This window comes from Polistes fuscatus, unplaced genomic scaffold (assembly GCF_010416935.1).
Source record: "Polistes fuscatus isolate 324 unplaced genomic scaffold, CU_Pfus_HIC Scaffold10, whole genome shotgun sequence".
NCBI classification, from domain to species: domain Eukaryota; kingdom Metazoa; phylum Arthropoda; class Insecta; order Hymenoptera; family Vespidae; genus Polistes; species Polistes fuscatus.
This window is the reverse complement of record NW_025112998.1, coordinates 7,234,422-7,252,772: the sequence shown is the minus strand read 5'-3', so window position 1 is coordinate 7,252,772 and position 18,351 is coordinate 7,234,422. Positions and strand designations below refer to the sequence as shown.

The following is an 18,351-nucleotide window of genomic DNA, read 5'->3' as shown; positions in this document are numbered from 1 at the left end:
TTAAGTGATTTTGTTTAAAGATTTGTTTACTTTTTATATTAAAAGTATTACAAGAATTGATAAATTCATTTGTATATTTTCAATTTTAAAATAATCCAATATTAATATAGTATTTCTAAACTTTGATAGGGTTAGAAGATTAATTTGACCATTTGTTCAATTTTTAATCGTATGATAAATATAAAAATAATCATAATAATAATTACATAATATATTATAATATTACATAATAATTATAATAATTTAATATTATATTGTAATTAAAATAATTGTATATTATGTAATTAAAATAATTACATAATAATATAATAATTTATAATATATTATAATAATATAAAATATATCATAATAATTATATAATATATTATAATATTACATAATATATTATACGACGAATGATAAATGTATTCGTATAAATATATATTTATGATATTTCATTTATAAATATATGATAAAAGAAAATGATTGTTTTTAAATGAATGAATTAGTTAACACGTTTAAGTAATTTTGTTTAAAGATTTTTTTACTTTCTATATTAAAAGTATTACAAGAATTGATAAATTCATTTATATATTTTCAATTTTAAAAATAATCCAATACTAATATAGTATTTCTAATTATTGTTTTTAAATGAATGAATTAGTTAGCACATTTAAGTGATTTTGTTTAAAGATTTTTTTTACTTTCTATATTAAAAGTATTACAAGAATTGATAAATTCATTTATATATTTTCAATTTTAAAAATAATCCAATAATCTAAAAATTGTCTTGTTTAAAATAGTACCATAAACGAGATTAATAAATTATTAACTTTATTTAATATTATTAGTAACTATTACTAATAAAAATTAAATAATTAACCGCTATCAATCCCCTTATTTCACACACACACATACACAAAAATCACACGATAACGAAGTAAATATGAAAGATACGCCAAATTTAATTCGTTGACGATACGTTGATGATCGAATCATCCAAATTTCCAATAATTTAATGTAACCTGTTGTAATCTGACAGATAGGAACGATAAATGAATTGTTTTCAAGGATTCAACATTAAACTTTATGATGTACTTACCAAAAATGATCCTAAAAAAACGTAGGAAATGATGTTGGAGCCAACAAAAAAATATAAAACGGACAGAAAGAGAGACAGACGGGCAGACGGGCAGACTGGCAGACAGAAAGTTGGGGAAAAGAAGAAAAAATAAAAAAGAAGAGGGAAAGAAAATGTTTTAAGTAAGATAAAAACCCTATAAGATGAAAACTTAAGATGAAAACGAAAAGGATGAAGAAGCAGGAGGGGTGCTGGGTGCAGGGATTAGGGGGGATGGGTGCTGGGGATTGGGGTATGGGGGATGGGGGGGGAGTAACGGTGTCCTCTGGTACTGCGATAAGAGGGTCACCCGTTGGCGCCACTCTACTATACTTGGAATGTCAGATTTCTTTCGAATTCCAAATGGAATCGAACTCGAAACCCCACAACTCAGAAATTCCGATCCCTTCTTTTAACTTCTTCTTCTTCTTTATTTGTTTCTTTTGTGTGTAAGTTTGTATTGTGTTCGTTTTATTTCGTGTGTACACTCAGACGTATTATTCTACTCGTCTCTCATCTTTTGCTTTTTTTATTTTTTTTTTTTTTTCATCAAAAAGAAGAAGTAACAAGGAAGGAAGAACAGGTAAAACACTGTTCGAGTATTTCGCGTTGTTCGTCGAATCAGTGTTGTCACCAAAAACGTGTCGTACACCTTGGAAACGACCTAATTGTTTTGTTTCTTTCTCGTTGAAAATGGTGGAATTATTATTCGAATTATTGTAATTGGTTATTTGTTGCGTGATCGAGATTAATTGATTGATTTTATTATCGAGAATTTGAAGTATCTTTTTAATGAATTCGTGGATCATACGATGATTGAATGGTTTGTTTGTTTATTTGTTATATGAAATATTTTGTATTAATATCTATGGTGTTAATTGTGAACCATTTGTTAATCATGTTCGTGAATTATTCCAAAAAGATTTGTAATATATTTTTCTTTTGAAACGTAAAAGAATATTAGGAAATATTATTTTAATTTAAATTTCAATTTTTTTTATGAATAATTTTAATTTATAATTCTTTTTTGTTTATACGATTGATCCACTTGACGTAGTTCACTTTTATATATATATAATTTTTTGTTATTAATTAAAAAGATCATTTTTTTTGTTATACAAAAGCGTACTTCATGTAACAAATTCAATAAAAAATATTTCTTACAGTTGCATCGTCAAAGTAACACTTCAAATGTTAATTAACTGCAATATATTATGAAAAACAACTTCGGATAAATCTTTTAACGAATTTATCACATCTCTGAATTCGACAAATTGAATCGAATTTTTGATTGAAACAAATTTCAATCCAAAAAAAAAGAAAAGAAAGAATCTCGACTACGTTTACCGCATCGATGCGTTGATTAATTAATTACGTATTTTCTGCTATTTATCTTTCGCATATTTTCTATTCATAAATTTTAACGAATAATTCAAATAAATAAAATAGAAATAAAATAGAAAAGTGGTATGATAATCACCGTGATACGATCAATACGACGTATGTATTCAATTTATGACGCGAGAGATAGAAATTTCATTACGCATTTTTCAATGATACATAGTATAATAATAATAATCACGAAGAAATATTATTCTTTCGAATAATAAATCAATTATATTTCATTATTTTTTCTCTCCTTTTATTTAAATAACTAACTAACGAATATACCCGGATGTTCGGTTCTTTTTTTTTTTTTCATTTTTATCTACAATCGTAGATAATAATTTTCAATCAATAAAATCATTTGCAAAATTGTTTTATACAAAGATTTTTCGTATCGTATTCCAGCTTACGTTTAAATTAATCAGAATCTTATAAAATACTTCACCCCCCCTTCCTATCAACAAATATTTATACGATATTTGTTTTTAATTATTTTATGTAATTTTGTTAACGTTTCATTAGAGATATTAACGTAAATTTAGATAACTTTTCGCTCGGAAATATTACATCGTTTATAATCTAAATTTATCTCTTGTATGATTAAACTAACGCAAATTTAAATAACGCCAATTATATGTAATAAATATATAAAATTAAATAAATAATATATATATATATAAATTCTAATTTATATTTGACAAATATATAAAAAATAATATAATAAATATATAATATAATAAATAATATAATATAATAAAATAATATAATAAATATAAAAAATAATATAATAATAAAAATAATATAATAAATTTATCGAGTATGCTAATAAATAATATTTATAATATTCAAATCTTTCCTAACTAAAATCTATTATTTTATCTTTTTTTTTTTTTTTTACATTAAAATTTAAATAACATATATATATTTGATATTCACGTTAACGGTATCATCAATTTATATTACAAATTATTATTAAATGTCGATTATAATTATAAATCGTAAAAATAAAAGATCAAAAATAATGCACACATAACTCCCTCTCTCTCTCTCTCTCATTTCTTTAGAAACAACAAATTATTCTCGATTTGCAAACCGTAAATCCAACGATAATTCGTAGCTCGTGTTTTTATAAAAATCGTCGAAACGGTAAGAGAGAGAGAGAGAAAGACGATTTAATTAAAAATAAAATAAAATTAAAAATAAAATAAAATAAAAATATAAAAATAAAGAAATGAAAAAACAATCCGAAGGATAAGAAAAAGAGTCAAAGACGTATGAGAAAGAAAAAGAAAGGAAGAATGATAGAGAGAGAGAGAGAGAGAGAGAGAGAAAAGGGTAGAGTCGAAGGACTCGAGTAAAAGGAGGAGAAGGGATCGAAAAGGGGCGGTGCTACGTTTGCGCTCTACAAAAACTCCTGGAGGGGAATAAAAAGAGAAATGTAAAGAAAATAGTGATAGAGAGAGAGAGAGAAAGAAAAAGGGGGAAAAAAAAGGACTCGGTGAGTGCGGTTAACATGAAATAGCCCTTAGCCGGTACGATAGCCACTCTTTTAGTCTGATGGACTCCTGGCTCTCTTCCCAAACCCCCCCTCTCTCTCTCTCTCTCTCTCTCGGCCTCTCTTTCCTTTGTATTATTCTGTTTCTTTCTATCTCACTCACTCATCGTCCTTCGCCCGTTTTTGGTCTGGACGACTTGGTGGGTATCACTCTTTCGACTATCTCTCTTACTCCTTATTTATTTATTTATTTATTTATTTATTTATTTATTTCTATTTTTTTATATTTTATTTTTAAACGCATATATTTTGTTTCATAAATATTTGTAATTATTTATAATTTTTCTCCTTTCTTATATAAGAATCCTTTGTATATTTTTCTTCCTGTACATTATTTTCAACGTTCGTTACTATCTTGAGAGATATTTTTTTATCGTTATAATTAAATAGTTTTCGTAATTAACAGGAAGTTTCATTGATTATTGCATATTTGAATTTTTATTTTGTAAGTTGTGTTACGTGAATCTGGTATGGTATTGTTTGTTATGTTACTAGTATTGATTAATCTGCTTTATTGTATCGAAATATTGGGAATTAATTTGTTTAATTCTTTTCGGTTTTTTTTTTCTTCTTCTTCTTTCATTATACTTCAATAATTATTTTTCTTTATATGTATTTTTCTTTTAAATCGGATTTGGATTTTTGCGAAATGTATTTGTAATAAGAATATATGCATTGATGGATGTTAAAGAATTTTTACATTATCATGCGTGAATTCTTTTTCATTGTAGTATAGTAAACAATTTTTTTATTCGAAACATTAATCTCTCCTATTATTTTTTTTTTTTTATTTATTATATTGTCATTGCTACTTTATCATAGGCAAGTAATATTTTTAATCTCCCGCAGATGTCATTCCAGTACGGAGAGTCTTATTATACAATTTCTTACATTCTTGTAATTTCATATATCTACTGTCGTTAATGTAAATTTACGTAAAGATTTCTTAATGATTATATTATAATTTTTCTTAAAAATATATTGTACATACTTTAACTTTAACATTTCACTTAAATATGAATGATTATGGAGACGATTATTTAATTCAAACTATGAATAAGTAAGCTACTGGAGTGAGCCACTATAGTGGCCATCGACCTGGAAAAAATAATCGCAAAAGCCACTATAGTGGCAGGGCGGCTAAGGCGCATATCGGTAATAGTAGTGCTCTACCTTTATCTTTTCGACCGTCGGTAACTGCCACCGTCGGTAATAGTAGACTTAAAATTTTTTTTTACTCTACGTCGGTAATATTTTGTATTTAGGTTCCTGACGGTCAATATTATTAAAATACAAACTCTCATTAAAAACGGTCGAAGTTTTAAAAATAGGAATCTATTATTACCGACGGTCATATATTTGCAAAGTCGGAAAGTTACCGACGGTGGCAGTTACCGACAGTGGCAGTTACCGACAATGGCAGTTACCGACGGCGGCCGTTACCGACAGTGGCAGTTACCGACGGCATATAAGAAAAAAGTAGAGCATTACTATTACCGATATAGTGTTATTAACGAAAAAAATGTCTGCCGTATAAAATGTAGACTCCTAATACTATAATAAATAACATATGAAAATTTCAGATTTGTTAAAATACATTTAAAATTTCATTTTTTTTCAAAAATGTCTACCATAACTTTAGAATCGTCATAATCGTCTGCCATTATTGTTTTTGAATAATAATAATGAATGGTAAATAATAAAATATCCAAATATCAGCCTTAAAAAAATGCTTTTAAAATTGGTCTAAATTTTGTACCTTTGCTAACTAAGCGGCGCCATAGGAATCTCCGCCGAGCTTAGTTAGTCTCCTTCTAATGTATGGTAGGTATGAGAGATTACCTGGACGAAATTTGAATTTTGATAAAATATGTTTTGCCTGCTTTCCATGGGCTCTTAAGTTAAAGAATTTTATTTCTTATTTAGCTCTTAAGCTATAATAACATGATATAACTTGCTATCTAATATTTTTCTTTGTTAAATTGTTTATGATTCGATTAATGACTTCCTTTTTTTTATACAAGCTTGGTTACTTTTTGTATTTTTACTTGTCTATGTCCTTTAACGGAGTATACATATGTATGTACATAAATCGAACTTTAGGAGCATTCGATAGACAGTAACTGCTCGCTTTAATATTTGAAAATTATAACTTTTTATAAATGATTGCTTTATATACCTACTTAGCTTAAACTAACTTCTTGTTTTTTTTTTCTTTTTTCAAGTAAAATTTCTTTTGAGAGGGTACTGAAAATTTTCAAGCGCTACAGAAAGTGAAAGGTTTTGAGGGGAGCACGTTATTTGAGTGGTGAGAAAATAAACGAGAAAATATCAATCGGATAAAACTTGCGAAAGATAGCAGGAAAAACTTAAGAAATTTCACTTCAGTCGCGTGTGAAGTCCACGTGCCTTTTTTTTTTATTGTCAGATGCAACATAACGGTGATACATTTGCAACCAGGTATGCGCGCGTCGTATAAAGGGCCTCCGCGAAAATTGCTGCGGCGCTGTTATTTTTTTAATATTTTTGTCAAAAATTTATTTGTGACATTTCTGAAACCGTGTTTTACTGTACGTTCGAAAATAAAATATTTCATTTTATATTTTCCAATATATGAGAGAGAGAGAGAGAGAAGTTTTTTTAAATATACTCATTTTTCAAACGATTTGGATGGCCAGACCCATTAAAGCAAGTCATTGTACAAAGTATGTATATTATAATATATGTAATTATAAAATGTTTTTAAATTTATCTTGGTAAATTAGGAAATATAATCAAATAAGCTAATATTTAAAATAGTGAAATGAATAATAAAGAGAGCAGCAAATAATATAATAAAAATAATATAAGGTAAAAAACATTACAATGTAAGAATAAACGATAAATAGAATATTATAATTATTCGTATTTTGAAAATAAGAAATGAAATTATTGTGAATTATTAAGAAATACTATTATCATATTAGAGTGTGTTATAAAAGAAACAGGCAACTCGGCGAAGTATTTAGTTGACGTTAAGCGTTCCTCAGTGGCACACGTTCACTCGCATAACATGATCGGGTTAGTACACTTCTCCTTCTTTGTTCTACATATAATTAAGGAAAGTGATTAGATTATCGTTTTTTCATGTATTACCGCGACAAAGTGCACGTTACATAAATGTCTTATTTTCTATTCTCTTTTATCTAAAAACATTTAGTGTTCATCCGTTTATCCGTAGTTAACGTTGCAAAATTGTTGAAAAATCCTCATTTGTTAAGTGATCCAATGAATTGTTATATATTTCGAAAAATATCGTAATCGAGAGAAAAATCATAGTTTCATAGTAATCGTAGTTTGATTTTCGCGCATGTCATCGTAATATGATTCATTCGAGCGAGTTGTATCTTTATCGAGATTAATATTCCACATTTAAAATTTGATTACTATCTATATTCTTTATCTTGAATATTATCCGATAACGCATTCGTATACACATTTCGCAAAATGTAATACTGGTATGAAGAGATATAAGAAAGATATCAAGGATAACTAAAATACTATAATATCTTACTCTGACATTTCAATCTCGGATATTTTGTTCTCTAATTATTCTTAACTACAAGAAATAATTATATTGTAATTAAGCATTTACGTTGAGCGTTGAACAATAAAGACAATGATCATTCATTAATTAACTAATGATACATAATATCATCTTTATGATTTCAAATAAAAATAGAAAAATGATCTATAAACATTTTATATTTAACGTGTAAATCCTAAACATCAACAATTAGAGAAACTAAAAATAAATCCGTCCAACGTTTAAAACAAAGTCTTTTGTAATCATTTGTTATTTTTTGTTTTTGAAACTTGACAGATACTTGACAAAATGTAACACGTTTTTAATAAAAATGAAAGAGAGAGAGAGAGAGAGAGAAAGCGAGAATAAAAAAAGAAAATATAAATTCTCGTCAATTCGTTCGAGTAGTTGCTTAATTTATCGAACTTTCTAGGAATATAACAGTATCCAATCTGCGGATAAGTATGCAATAAAGCAAACCGAATGAAGTCTATAGGAGTTATGTAATCCTTGTGATTGGCATAGTAAACGAGTATGTGTGCGATCGCACCTACATATCATTCATTTTCTACCGATAGATGCGCATCGCACATTGAATTTAATTAGAAACGTGTTCGGATAGAAACTAGTATAAACGTGTACTATTAGTATAAACGCATCAATAGAGAGTGAATAATTATTATAGAATTCGTAAGTACTTTATTTCCGAAAAGAAATTCCTAAGAAATAATATTTATAGTTATACCGATGATAAAAAAAAAGCTTCGTTAAACTATAATGACTAAAAACCAAAATGATATTTAACCGCAGATGCATTTGTAATTGAAGGTTTTTTCATCACGATTTCACTTTCAATGTGGCTTTGATACTTTGATACGCCATTGTTATACGTTACAATCATAAATCCGTAATGATTTTTTTTCTATACGTTAATTTTATGTAATCAATTTATAGTCACAATGTAGGTAAAATATTAATGACAATTTTAACTCAGAAAATGTATCTTTTTCTCTTTCGCTATTTTTCAATATAAGTTTTAAATAAAGTCTTATTAGAAAGTTTAAGAAAATAATGATTTCTTCTAAAAGGAACAATATTCTGATTAAAGCAAAATATCTGAAAATATTACAAAATTTAAATTATTACTACAATGTTATAAATTATCAAAAGTATTATTCTAATATTATTAATAAATTAACAAGGCATTATTTAATATGTCGCACAGAGCGAAGAAGAAACTCCTTTTGTTCGGTGTATGCGTCCTGTTAATCGTATCTGTAATAATAGCCGTTATTATAGTATTTATTATTCAACGAGGAGGATGCGACATCAAATTCAATAGTATTTCGGAACTCGGACAATACAGACAGGTAAATATCGCTTAATATTCGTTTTTCAATCAAGCGTAATATTTACTAATAGCAATAAGTGAAACGAAGATTGAAGTTGTTATATCACTGACAATAAAAACGTCACTGAAAAGAGAATGGATCTTATTGCATGTCATCACGATAATCGATAATCGCACAAACAGGCAGCGGTATCAACAAATGGACAAGAATGTGCTAGAATAGGCGTCGGTATATTGAAGAAAAATGGAAGTGCCGTTGATGCTGCTATAGCTACTCTTCTTTGCGAAGGTGTAGCTTCATTGCACAGGTACGTTTTATCAAGTTTCTTCATTTTTCTTCTTTTCTTCTTTTTCTTTTTATTTAGGCACTAACGCGTAAGCACTTTCTTATTCATATAACGAAAAGTATCACATTTTCTTGTGAATTGTTTAGTATGGGACTTGGTGGTGGTTTTCTGATGACAATATGGGATGCAGAAAATAAAACGGCCGACTACTTGGATGCAAGAGAAACAGCTCCAGCCAAAGCCACGGAAAAGATGTTTAAAGGAGATCCTAATTTGTCATTGTACGGTAAGTACATATGTATATACGTATCTTCTTTATTTTCCTTTGTTCTTCACTTTTGTTCTTCACTGATATCGAATACATACATTCGATTTATCGACGTATTTATAAGATTAATTTTTTTCGTCTACGCGAGTATTTGTTTAAATCTCGAAGAAATTCAAACCATTTTTCTTCTTCCATTAGAAATCAAAATCAATTATTTTATCTTAAAGAAACAAATGCTCTTTCTCATTCGTTAAAATTTATTAATCAATTATTCAATGTTAAGGCAAACTTCTTGCTTACACGTATTCGTTGTTTTTACAGGTGGTTTAGCAGTGGCTGTACCAGGTGAATTACGAGGATACTGGGAAGCCCATAAAAAATATGGCAAATTAGATTGGTCAGAATTGTTCAAACCAACGATCGAACTGTGTTTGATAGGCTCTGTTATCAACGATTATCTTCATGCCTATCTCATCAGTAAAGAATCTAAAATTAAAGCAGAAAGTACATTGGCCGAGATCCTTATCGATCCAGCTACTAGACGGCCATGGAAGGTAAACGTTTTGTGCTAACTGATTAACTAGTCACTTTATTCAAATACCATTCGAATAAACTTGGTTTCTTTTCAGGTAGGTGAAAGAATAAAGAGACCAAAATTGGCTGAGACGTTAAGTCTAATAGCAAAGAATGGACCAGACGTGTTTTATAACAGCACTTTGACCGATCAAATGGTTGCTGAAATTCAATCTTTCAATGGCATCATTACCAAAGAAGATTTTCTAACTTATAGGTTCGTGCATATAAATAATTTCGATTAATATCGATTAATCTCCATAACACTTGAAAAAAAACCTCTAACATATATATATATATATATATATATATATATATATATATATTAGACATTTTTCTAATCAATCACTATCTTTGAATTATAATTAAGAATTGATTAATACTGTAAAGAGATATAATCTATCAAAATAAGCAACTAAGTATTGATAGTAAGATATAGTAAGATCTTGAAATGATCATGAAATCATCAATGTAAAGTCCTTTTCTTCTAATTCCAAATGATTTCTCAAGTTAATGTTTCATTGCAGTGTCAGGTGGAGAAAACCAATCGAAATAAATATCGATAATTTAACAGTCTACACAGCACCTCCACCCGGTTCCGGAGTAATACTTGCATTCATTATCAACGTTCTTCAAGGTATCGTACCAACCGATAATCAGAACATCATGTGGCATCGTATCGTTGAAGCCTTCAAATGGGCTTACGCAAGAAGAACGGAGTTAGGTGACCCTGAATTTGTCAATATTGGTGAGCTACTAAGAAATTGTACAAGTTAATTAATTGACAGAATAATGGAACGTTAAATTGATCTGAGATAAGATAGCATGGCAACAATATCTCTCTTTCCCTGCTATACTCGAATGATTCAAGGATTCACATCAATTTTTATCGACTAAGAAATAGATACACATAGACAGACATTCATGCGTAGCCCTCATAAAGATAAAATGATATATATTAAATGTAAATAAATTCATTCATCTAAGGTGTTAGGATGTTAAAAATCAATTAAACATTTTGTAGTAGATTTGATTCCTTTTACTACAATTATAGCTTCTTCGTGTCGATTAAAATATAGCGTCACATTAACATCATTTGACGTTTTCATCTTTCCCAGAAGAATTACGAAATTAATCGTTTCTTTCTAGGAAAGTTAATTGATCATAACGTAATCATATGACTCGTTAAAATCGAGCAAACGAAAGAATTAACGAGAGAATATACTTATCATCCTCAAAGAGTTTACATTGTACATTTATGAACAAACTTACTTATCATTTTTGTAGTTAGTTTGTTAACAAATCTGACGTCAAGCGATTATGCGAAAGCAATAAGAAATGAAATAAAAGACTACGAAACAAGTAACGATCCGAAACACTATGGTGCCGTTACGGCAACCACTACGGATTCTGGAACTGCCCACGTCTCTGTGTTGGCACCTGATGGTTCTGCGGTATCGGTTACTTCTACAATCAACCAAGTGTAAGTGTGTTGATCGATTTTAATCGACGTAATCATAAAATTCTAAATTGGTTTAAGATGTAATAAATAATAACTCTATTCGATTTTTTTTTTTTTTGTCATATTAGTTTCGGAGCAATGATTCGCTCGAAATCTACTGGTATAATATTCAACGACGAAATGGATGACTTTAGTTCGCCTGATATAACCAACGGGTTTGGAGTTCCGCCATCACCAGCTAATTTTATTAAACCAGGCAAAAGGCCTTTAAGTTCTATGAGTCCGACGATAGTGGTAAATGTCTCCTCAAATCTTACTTCTAATTAACCGTTAATTAAGTTAACATTAAGTTAGATCGATACGTTCAATACATTTATTCGATAACCGTTTTCGATATTTGTAGACAACGCTGACTTTGACATTTATGATTGCAAAAAGTATAATTGTAAACGTATTCATCAATAGTGCTTATAAGTAATATCAGGTTGCGTCAGAGTTGCGCGAGTGTTATGATACTTATATTGCGAAAGTGAACGGAAAATTCGTAGAAAGAAACTTCAAGAGTTACCAGTAAAGTAGTAGTAATGCAGACACGATGAAATATACTCAATTCTAAGAATCATTATATTCAATGATGTAATTGCGTTGCATTCACAATGATTATGGGTTTAACTTAATATTGCTTATGGCTCTCTGCATACTCGTTTTCAGTAATAGATCAAGATTTTCCGACAATAGAAAATGAAAATTTTCTAGTCAAATGAGATGTAGGACGATGTATATACATAATCAAATCAGACATATATTCATATATACCATTGCTAATTATAGGTAGATAAAGACAAAGTAGCACGATTGGTGATCGGTGCCGCGGGCGGTACTAAAATTACGACCGCTATTGCTTCCAGTATAATATTAAATCTTTGGGCTGGATACAATATAAAGGAAGCGATCGATGCTTATAGAATTCATCATCAGGTAATGATATTAACTGATTACTATCAAATTACTACCGTTATTTATTGATTTTTTTTCATTTTTTAATAGAGCGATTATTACAAGATAGATTTTCATATTAAAAAACATAAGATAAATTACTAATAACATAGTTACTAATAGTGCCTTTTTTTTTACATAGTTATTTCCGATGACAGCTCAAACAGAAAAAGGATACTGTCCTGATATAATACAATATTTACGTGATGTTAAACATAATGTAACGACATTTACGGGTATAGGAAGCGCTATCACTGCAGTAGTAAATGATGCAAGTGGTATAACAGCGAATTCAGATTATCGAAGACAGGGAAGTGTGGCTGGATTTTAATCTTTCTCCTTCCGCTTTCGTAACATTCCCATATTTTTCATGCAAAAAGTAAATGAATAATGCACGATTCGTATCTTTTTTTAATAGTAACTGTATACCTTGATCTATGAATTAAACAAAAGTGTGCCAAGATGAGAAACAAATCGAATATAAAATAGATCAAAGTTTATAAAACGTATTCCTATACTAAATGTCTTAACTATATTCATAAGAATATATAAATAAACTATATTCAGTATTAAATTTGATAAGTTAAATAATACTCTATGCTATTCATTAGTTGATTAACAGCTCATGTAAATAAAAAAAAGGAAACTAAGTAAATTCTATATGATAATACTCGTACTGTAAGTATACATTATAAACTGTGATTTTATTCTATTATGTAATAAAAAAGAAATCAGCAAATATGATTTGCTGATGATTTTATGATGAAAATTCTAGAGTTTTAATAGCTATCTATTTTCTAATTGCTATCGCTACTTTCAGAAAGTTTCGCTTCTTGTACTATTTTCCGAACATTACGTTTGATCTTTTTAGTTTTATCTAATCCAGATTTAGATTTTCTAAATACTTCTATTGCGTGCATTTTCTTTTTCAAAGAATTTGCTTTGTCTTTTTCTCTCTGTGGTATATATTCCTTGATATTTTTTTCATTGTTATTAATAGATGTATTAGATGTCAACTTTCCACTTATATCCTTTGATTCAATAAGATTTACATGGTCGCCATTCTTTCCTTTATTTAGTGTTTTAGGTACTCGTTTGTTAATACGCTTTCCCGTCTTTTCATTCGTATCAGTTTCATTTGTATCCAACTCTACATTACCACCATTTAAGCTATTAACAGCTTTTTTAATTCTCTTACTTAAATTCATTTCAATGGACTTTGGTATTGCTTTTAATTTAAAATATGATTCTATTGTTTGTTGCTGTTTAGATTCCTCCATTCTTTTTATTACTGGCTTTATTACCTCATTGAATTTATCCTTAGTCCATCCAAATTTAAGACCCGTGTAATCCGACAATAATATCAAATTAGGTCGACCCCATGTAAACTTTTCTTTTGATTCGTCTATCGCAGGAAACATATATGCTTGTACAACAGCTTGACTTGGAAAACCTGTTAACCATATTCCAACAGATATAATCATCTCTAAATGGAAAATAATTACGTTTAGATATTGCGTTTCAAGGTTACCTTTTTCGATTTGTATATTTTTCAACTTGTTACGTAAGGCTTTTTTGCTAGAATCTATAGATTTATCCCTTTGTACCCATAAACAGAAATTGATTAAACCATGTAACAAATTATCTCCTTGTGTGGGAAATGCGGCTAATATTTCAAGTGCTGTTACAGGACCAATACCAGGTATACCTGTAGTATAATCGCTTCCAACCAAAAGAGCTAATTGTATTAATTGATGACGAGTCAATTCTAAGAAAAAATAATGTTATATATATATATATATATGTGCAAACATAATAGTATTGGCACGCACGTGTGATATTTCAAAATTAATATTCTAAGGCATAAATTTGTATTTCTTACTAAAATGATGTTGTATATCGCAAGATCGAAATTGCAATACTGTTTTGTTGTTATTGAAGAAGTTTTTATAAACGCATTGACCTCCAAAAAGCCAAATATCGGAGTCATCTGTGATCGTCCCATCGGTAAGATTAATCTGTTCTAAATAAGCACATTGAGCTTCTGCCTCCATTGGTGCAACAACATAAGGTATACCGAATAAACGTAAAAGCTCCTATAATATTACATAATATTATGTAAACTCAATGAACCTCGATGAGAAATGCAACAGACCATAAAAAATAATAAAACAAATTTTACCTGAGCTTCAATTCTAATTTGATCGGATATGTCTGTAGCTTGCCTCTCCAATTTACCCATAGTTTCCGCTAATTGAATTTGTTCACACTCTAGATTTGCCTACATTTAGAAAATCTACCTAAGCACGAGTGTGAATATGAAATAGGATAATTACAATATATTTCTGCATTAAAACATAACTCTGTTTTAATTGACCATACCTTTAACTCTAAAAGTTCAGTCTCATTTCTAGGCAAAATTTCCTGTTTTCCTTTCGTCGTATCCTCCGATAATTTACCTCCATCACTAACTACTTCTGGTTCTCCATCTATGCAAGTCTTGTTTTTTTGAATTTTCTTACTTTCTTCTTCGTCCACAATACTGGATTGGATATTTATATGAACACGTTCTTCGTGCAAATCTGTCTTTTTATCTAATGAAATTTCGTTAACGCTACAACTTTTGGATATTACAGTTCCTGAAAGTTCACTTTCTTCCTCATTCTTCCTCTTGTTTTTATTTAAATCTTCAGAAACGATTTTTGAAGCAGTGTGTTCTATAGCTGAAGGGGTAAGAGATTCAGTAGATTCAGTAGCGTGTGAAAATACATCTCGACTTGACTCTTTAAATACATCAGCAAATATATCTTCTTCAATTTTGTCATCAGATTTAAATGTTATTTCGATATCATGTTTTTTAGTATTCCCTTTTGAATAAAGTACTGGAACATCTGGTATTTCGATAAATTCATCAGAATCTGAATCAGTCGTATGTGTATCTAACTGGCGCATATTTTCTATAGGGACAGGTTGCTTCTGACACTCAACTCTCTCCTCGCACGAAATGATTTGATCATTATCTTTTATAAACTGCAAATCGCTACTATTATACTCAATGCTTTCTGTTGTAACATTTGAATTAGAGTTCTCTGATGGGTACAAAGATATACTCTTCTCCGCAATTTGATTGACATCTAATATATTGTCTTCAGTAATTTTATCTTCTTCCATTTCTTGATGTTTTATTACATTATTTATAGTTGGATCTAATGCAGGTAATGATTTTGTACTTCCACTTGAATGAGTATCAGTTATTTTCTTACTCTCTTTACTATTTTGTTCCATAAGCTGTATTATTTGTTCTTGCGTTAAACCACTATGCTCTAACATATATGCTAAAGCAGGATTAATGGTATTTTTATTCAAATACTTTTTAGGAAACGGTAAAGATTCACTTTTTTCACTTTCTGATTCCCAATCGCTACCAAGTTCATATTCATTTATATTGTCAATAATAGGTACAGAATTGCTATAGCTTGTCAAATTACTATCGCTATCTCCGTCGCTTAGTTGAAATTCATTTAGGCTTTTATTAGTTATTGTAATGCCACTGGGGCCTGCAACAGGTTCAACTTCCTCATTTATGCTTTCTAAGACATCTTCCTTATTTGTTTTATCCTGAGTAGTATTACGAATTAATTTATCTTTATCTAAAAAATAATCAAAAATAATAATAATAATAAGCTTATTTAATATTTCTTTAAAAAGATACTTTTTCAGAAAATAGAGAAATTTAGAAATATTTGCTCCCAACTTACCACTAATATAAATGACTCTAGATGTACTATCTGATGCAATGCGGTACGCATTATCTCTATTAGTCTGAACACCCTGTTCAGTTAATAATTTTTCCAATTCCTCTAAAGTTAATGTTTTACCTCCCATCTCTTGCTCGGCAGTTTCTAACGATTCTTGTACGAATCTACGTTTTAATAAACGTTTCATTTGAAAAGTAGAAAATTTATTAGATTCCTGAAATAAAAATAATATCAAACTATGAATTTACAAATTCCAAATTCATTCTAGTTTCGTAAAACATGATAAAATAAAATATATACTTCAGGCATTTCATGTAAACGTCCCCATGAACTCTGTTTTCTAGTTTCCTTAAGATCTGTAAGAATGTCATAACGCACATCAGCAGGCAGTGATTTAAACTCCGCAGTAGACAGATCTACGCTGTGAATATTGCCCATCCATTTAGTTTGCTTTCTTGGACTTAATTGCATAGATGAATCTGAGTCATCGCTACTTATATAGTCCTTTTCATCCATATTAGTTAATTCTGGTAGTTTGAAAACATCGTTTACAGATGGTTTACCATAAATATGTTTTACTGTTGATATTTCAGAAGATTCAATATTTCCATCTACATTTTTCTTATTTAATGCACTTTTCACAACTGTATGTTTTATCAAGTTATTTATCAAATCTGCCCTCATCTTCTGTGCCTTACTCGTAGCAATAGATTTCTGCTTCCTGCGTGCAGCCTACAAACACAAAAGAATGAGGAGACTCTTTTCTCACTACCTGGTTCTCACGCTGTGCTAATTATCTACAGGTAATATTATAATCAAGATGGATGAACAACTTTACTACAATACGCTTCTCTTGCTACATTATATGCTATTTCAATCTTTGTGAAAAGAAGAAAAGAAAAAGCTAATGTGTTACATAAAAATATATTAATAAAATATTGGTTCGCACACTGCCGCACACTACTACTTACAATTGTAGATTTTTTAAGCATGGGAACACCCCCATCAAAGACAAACACCGGTTTGATTTTATAGTACAATAGCTTACAAATCCTATTAAATAATCCGATTAAGTGCGCATTGGGTTTAGGATTACCATGACGATCTTGATATCCTTGCAACACTTGATGAATCCATATAGAGACATCTGAAAAATGCATCGAAATTGTCATTACATATCTGACTAACAAATTTCAATAGTACTAAACATAGATTTTAATATTTTTCTATAAATAAAGTAATTTTATAAAAAGAAATATAAAAGTTAATAGTTACTCACCGATAGCTAAAACTTTTCCTTCTAATGTTTCCAAAGGAACTGGTTTTCCAGTAGCATCAATTAATCGCCATAGGCCAAGTACTCCCATGATATCAGAATAAAATTTCTACTTTGTTTAGTATATATTAAATAGAAAATTTGTTGAAAAAGATTAAAAATAATACAAGTACTTTCACAATGTACTTCCTACCAGCATTATCATACCGTATCTTTTAATCCATAGTCTGTCTAACTTATTCTAAGAAACTCTACTTACATTATCGTTTCCTATGAAATATTCTAACAAATGCTAAAAAATTGGCATTTATTACGACATATATATGAATATTTTTTAATTATTATTATTTGAAACTGGATTGATACCCTAATGAATTATATTTTATAATAATTAATATAAGAATGTGAAATGAGTATAGACTGGTGTGACAAGCAGCTGATAAACGAAAACAATACAACTAGCGCACCCTGTTCGTGGTACACGTTAAATAACTTTATATTTAAGTATATACAATTACAATACTAATTATAAATCCATATATAACTATTGCTGTATTATATATATATATTTTTCATTTGAAATCTTTTTTCTTCAATAAATTCATTAATATTTCTTTGCTTTTAAGCTTATCCTTTTACGAGTAGTTTTTCTTTTATATAGGTATTATTAATCTTATTTCAAATTAATAACATTATGAAAAATAGACAAAATTATAATGAAGTTAAGTAAATATACTGATAAATAAAATGTATAACATTTCAAGATAGAATTCAA

The 18,351-nt window shown here is 29.0% G+C and overlaps 2 protein-coding genes across 2 annotated transcripts; one reads left to right on the top strand and one right to left on the bottom strand.

Annotated features, from left to right (window-relative positions):
* Positions 1-7,056: 7,056 nt before the first annotated feature.
* Positions 7,057-13,311, top strand: LOC122524908 (glutathione hydrolase 1 proenzyme-like). The gene is made up of 11 exons (XM_043647426.1): positions 7,057-7,100; positions 8,831-8,975; positions 9,140-9,264; positions 9,390-9,529; positions 9,833-10,065; positions 10,141-10,301; positions 10,612-10,832; positions 11,372-11,567; positions 11,675-11,840; positions 12,378-12,524; positions 12,685-13,311. The coding sequence occupies exons 1-11, from the start codon at positions 7,093-7,095 to the stop codon at positions 12,871-12,873; spliced, it is 1,731 nt and encodes a 576-aa protein (XP_043503361.1). The 5' UTR covers positions 7,057-7,092; the 3' UTR covers positions 12,874-13,311.
* Positions 13,220-18,046, bottom strand: LOC122524906 (DNA excision repair protein ERCC-5). Its single transcript, XM_043647410.1, has 9 exons — positions 17,580-18,046; positions 17,272-17,447; positions 16,601-17,032; positions 16,301-16,514; positions 14,925-16,192; positions 14,725-14,823; positions 14,425-14,638; positions 14,074-14,310; positions 13,220-13,995 (listed from the first exon to the last, which is right to left on the bottom strand). The coding sequence occupies exons 1-9, from the start codon at positions 17,665-17,667 to the stop codon at positions 13,340-13,342; spliced, it is 3,384 nt and encodes a 1,127-aa protein (XP_043503345.1). The 5' UTR covers positions 17,668-18,046; the 3' UTR covers positions 13,220-13,339.
* Positions 18,047-18,351: the final 305 nt, after the last annotated feature.

What these genes read in the sequence shown, in the direction of transcription:
- LOC122524908 (XM_043647426.1), top strand. An exon ending in GGTGTAGCTTCATTGCACAG is followed by an intron (nt 9,265 to 9,389) that starts GTACGTTTTATC and finishes TGAATTGTTTAG; the next exon opens with TATGGGACTTGGTGGTGGTT. An exon ending in CTATGAGTCCGACGATAGTG is followed by an intron (nt 11,841 to 12,377) that starts GTAAATGTCTCC and finishes TGCTAATTATAG; the next exon opens with GTAGATAAAGACAAAGTAGC.
- LOC122524906 (XM_043647410.1), bottom strand. Translation starts at nt 17,667, where the DNA reads ATGGGAGTACTTGGCCTATGGCGATTAATTGATGCTACTGGAAAACCA. An exon ending in TGCTTAAAAAATCTACAATT is followed by an intron (nt 17,033 to 17,271) that starts GTAAGTAGTAGT and finishes TTGTGTTTGTAG; the next exon opens with GCTGCACGCAGGAAGCAGAA. An exon ending in AAATATACAAATCGAAAAAG is followed by an intron (nt 13,996 to 14,073) that starts GTAACCTTGAAA and finishes TATGGTTAACAG; the next exon opens with GTTTTCCAAGTCAAGCTGTT.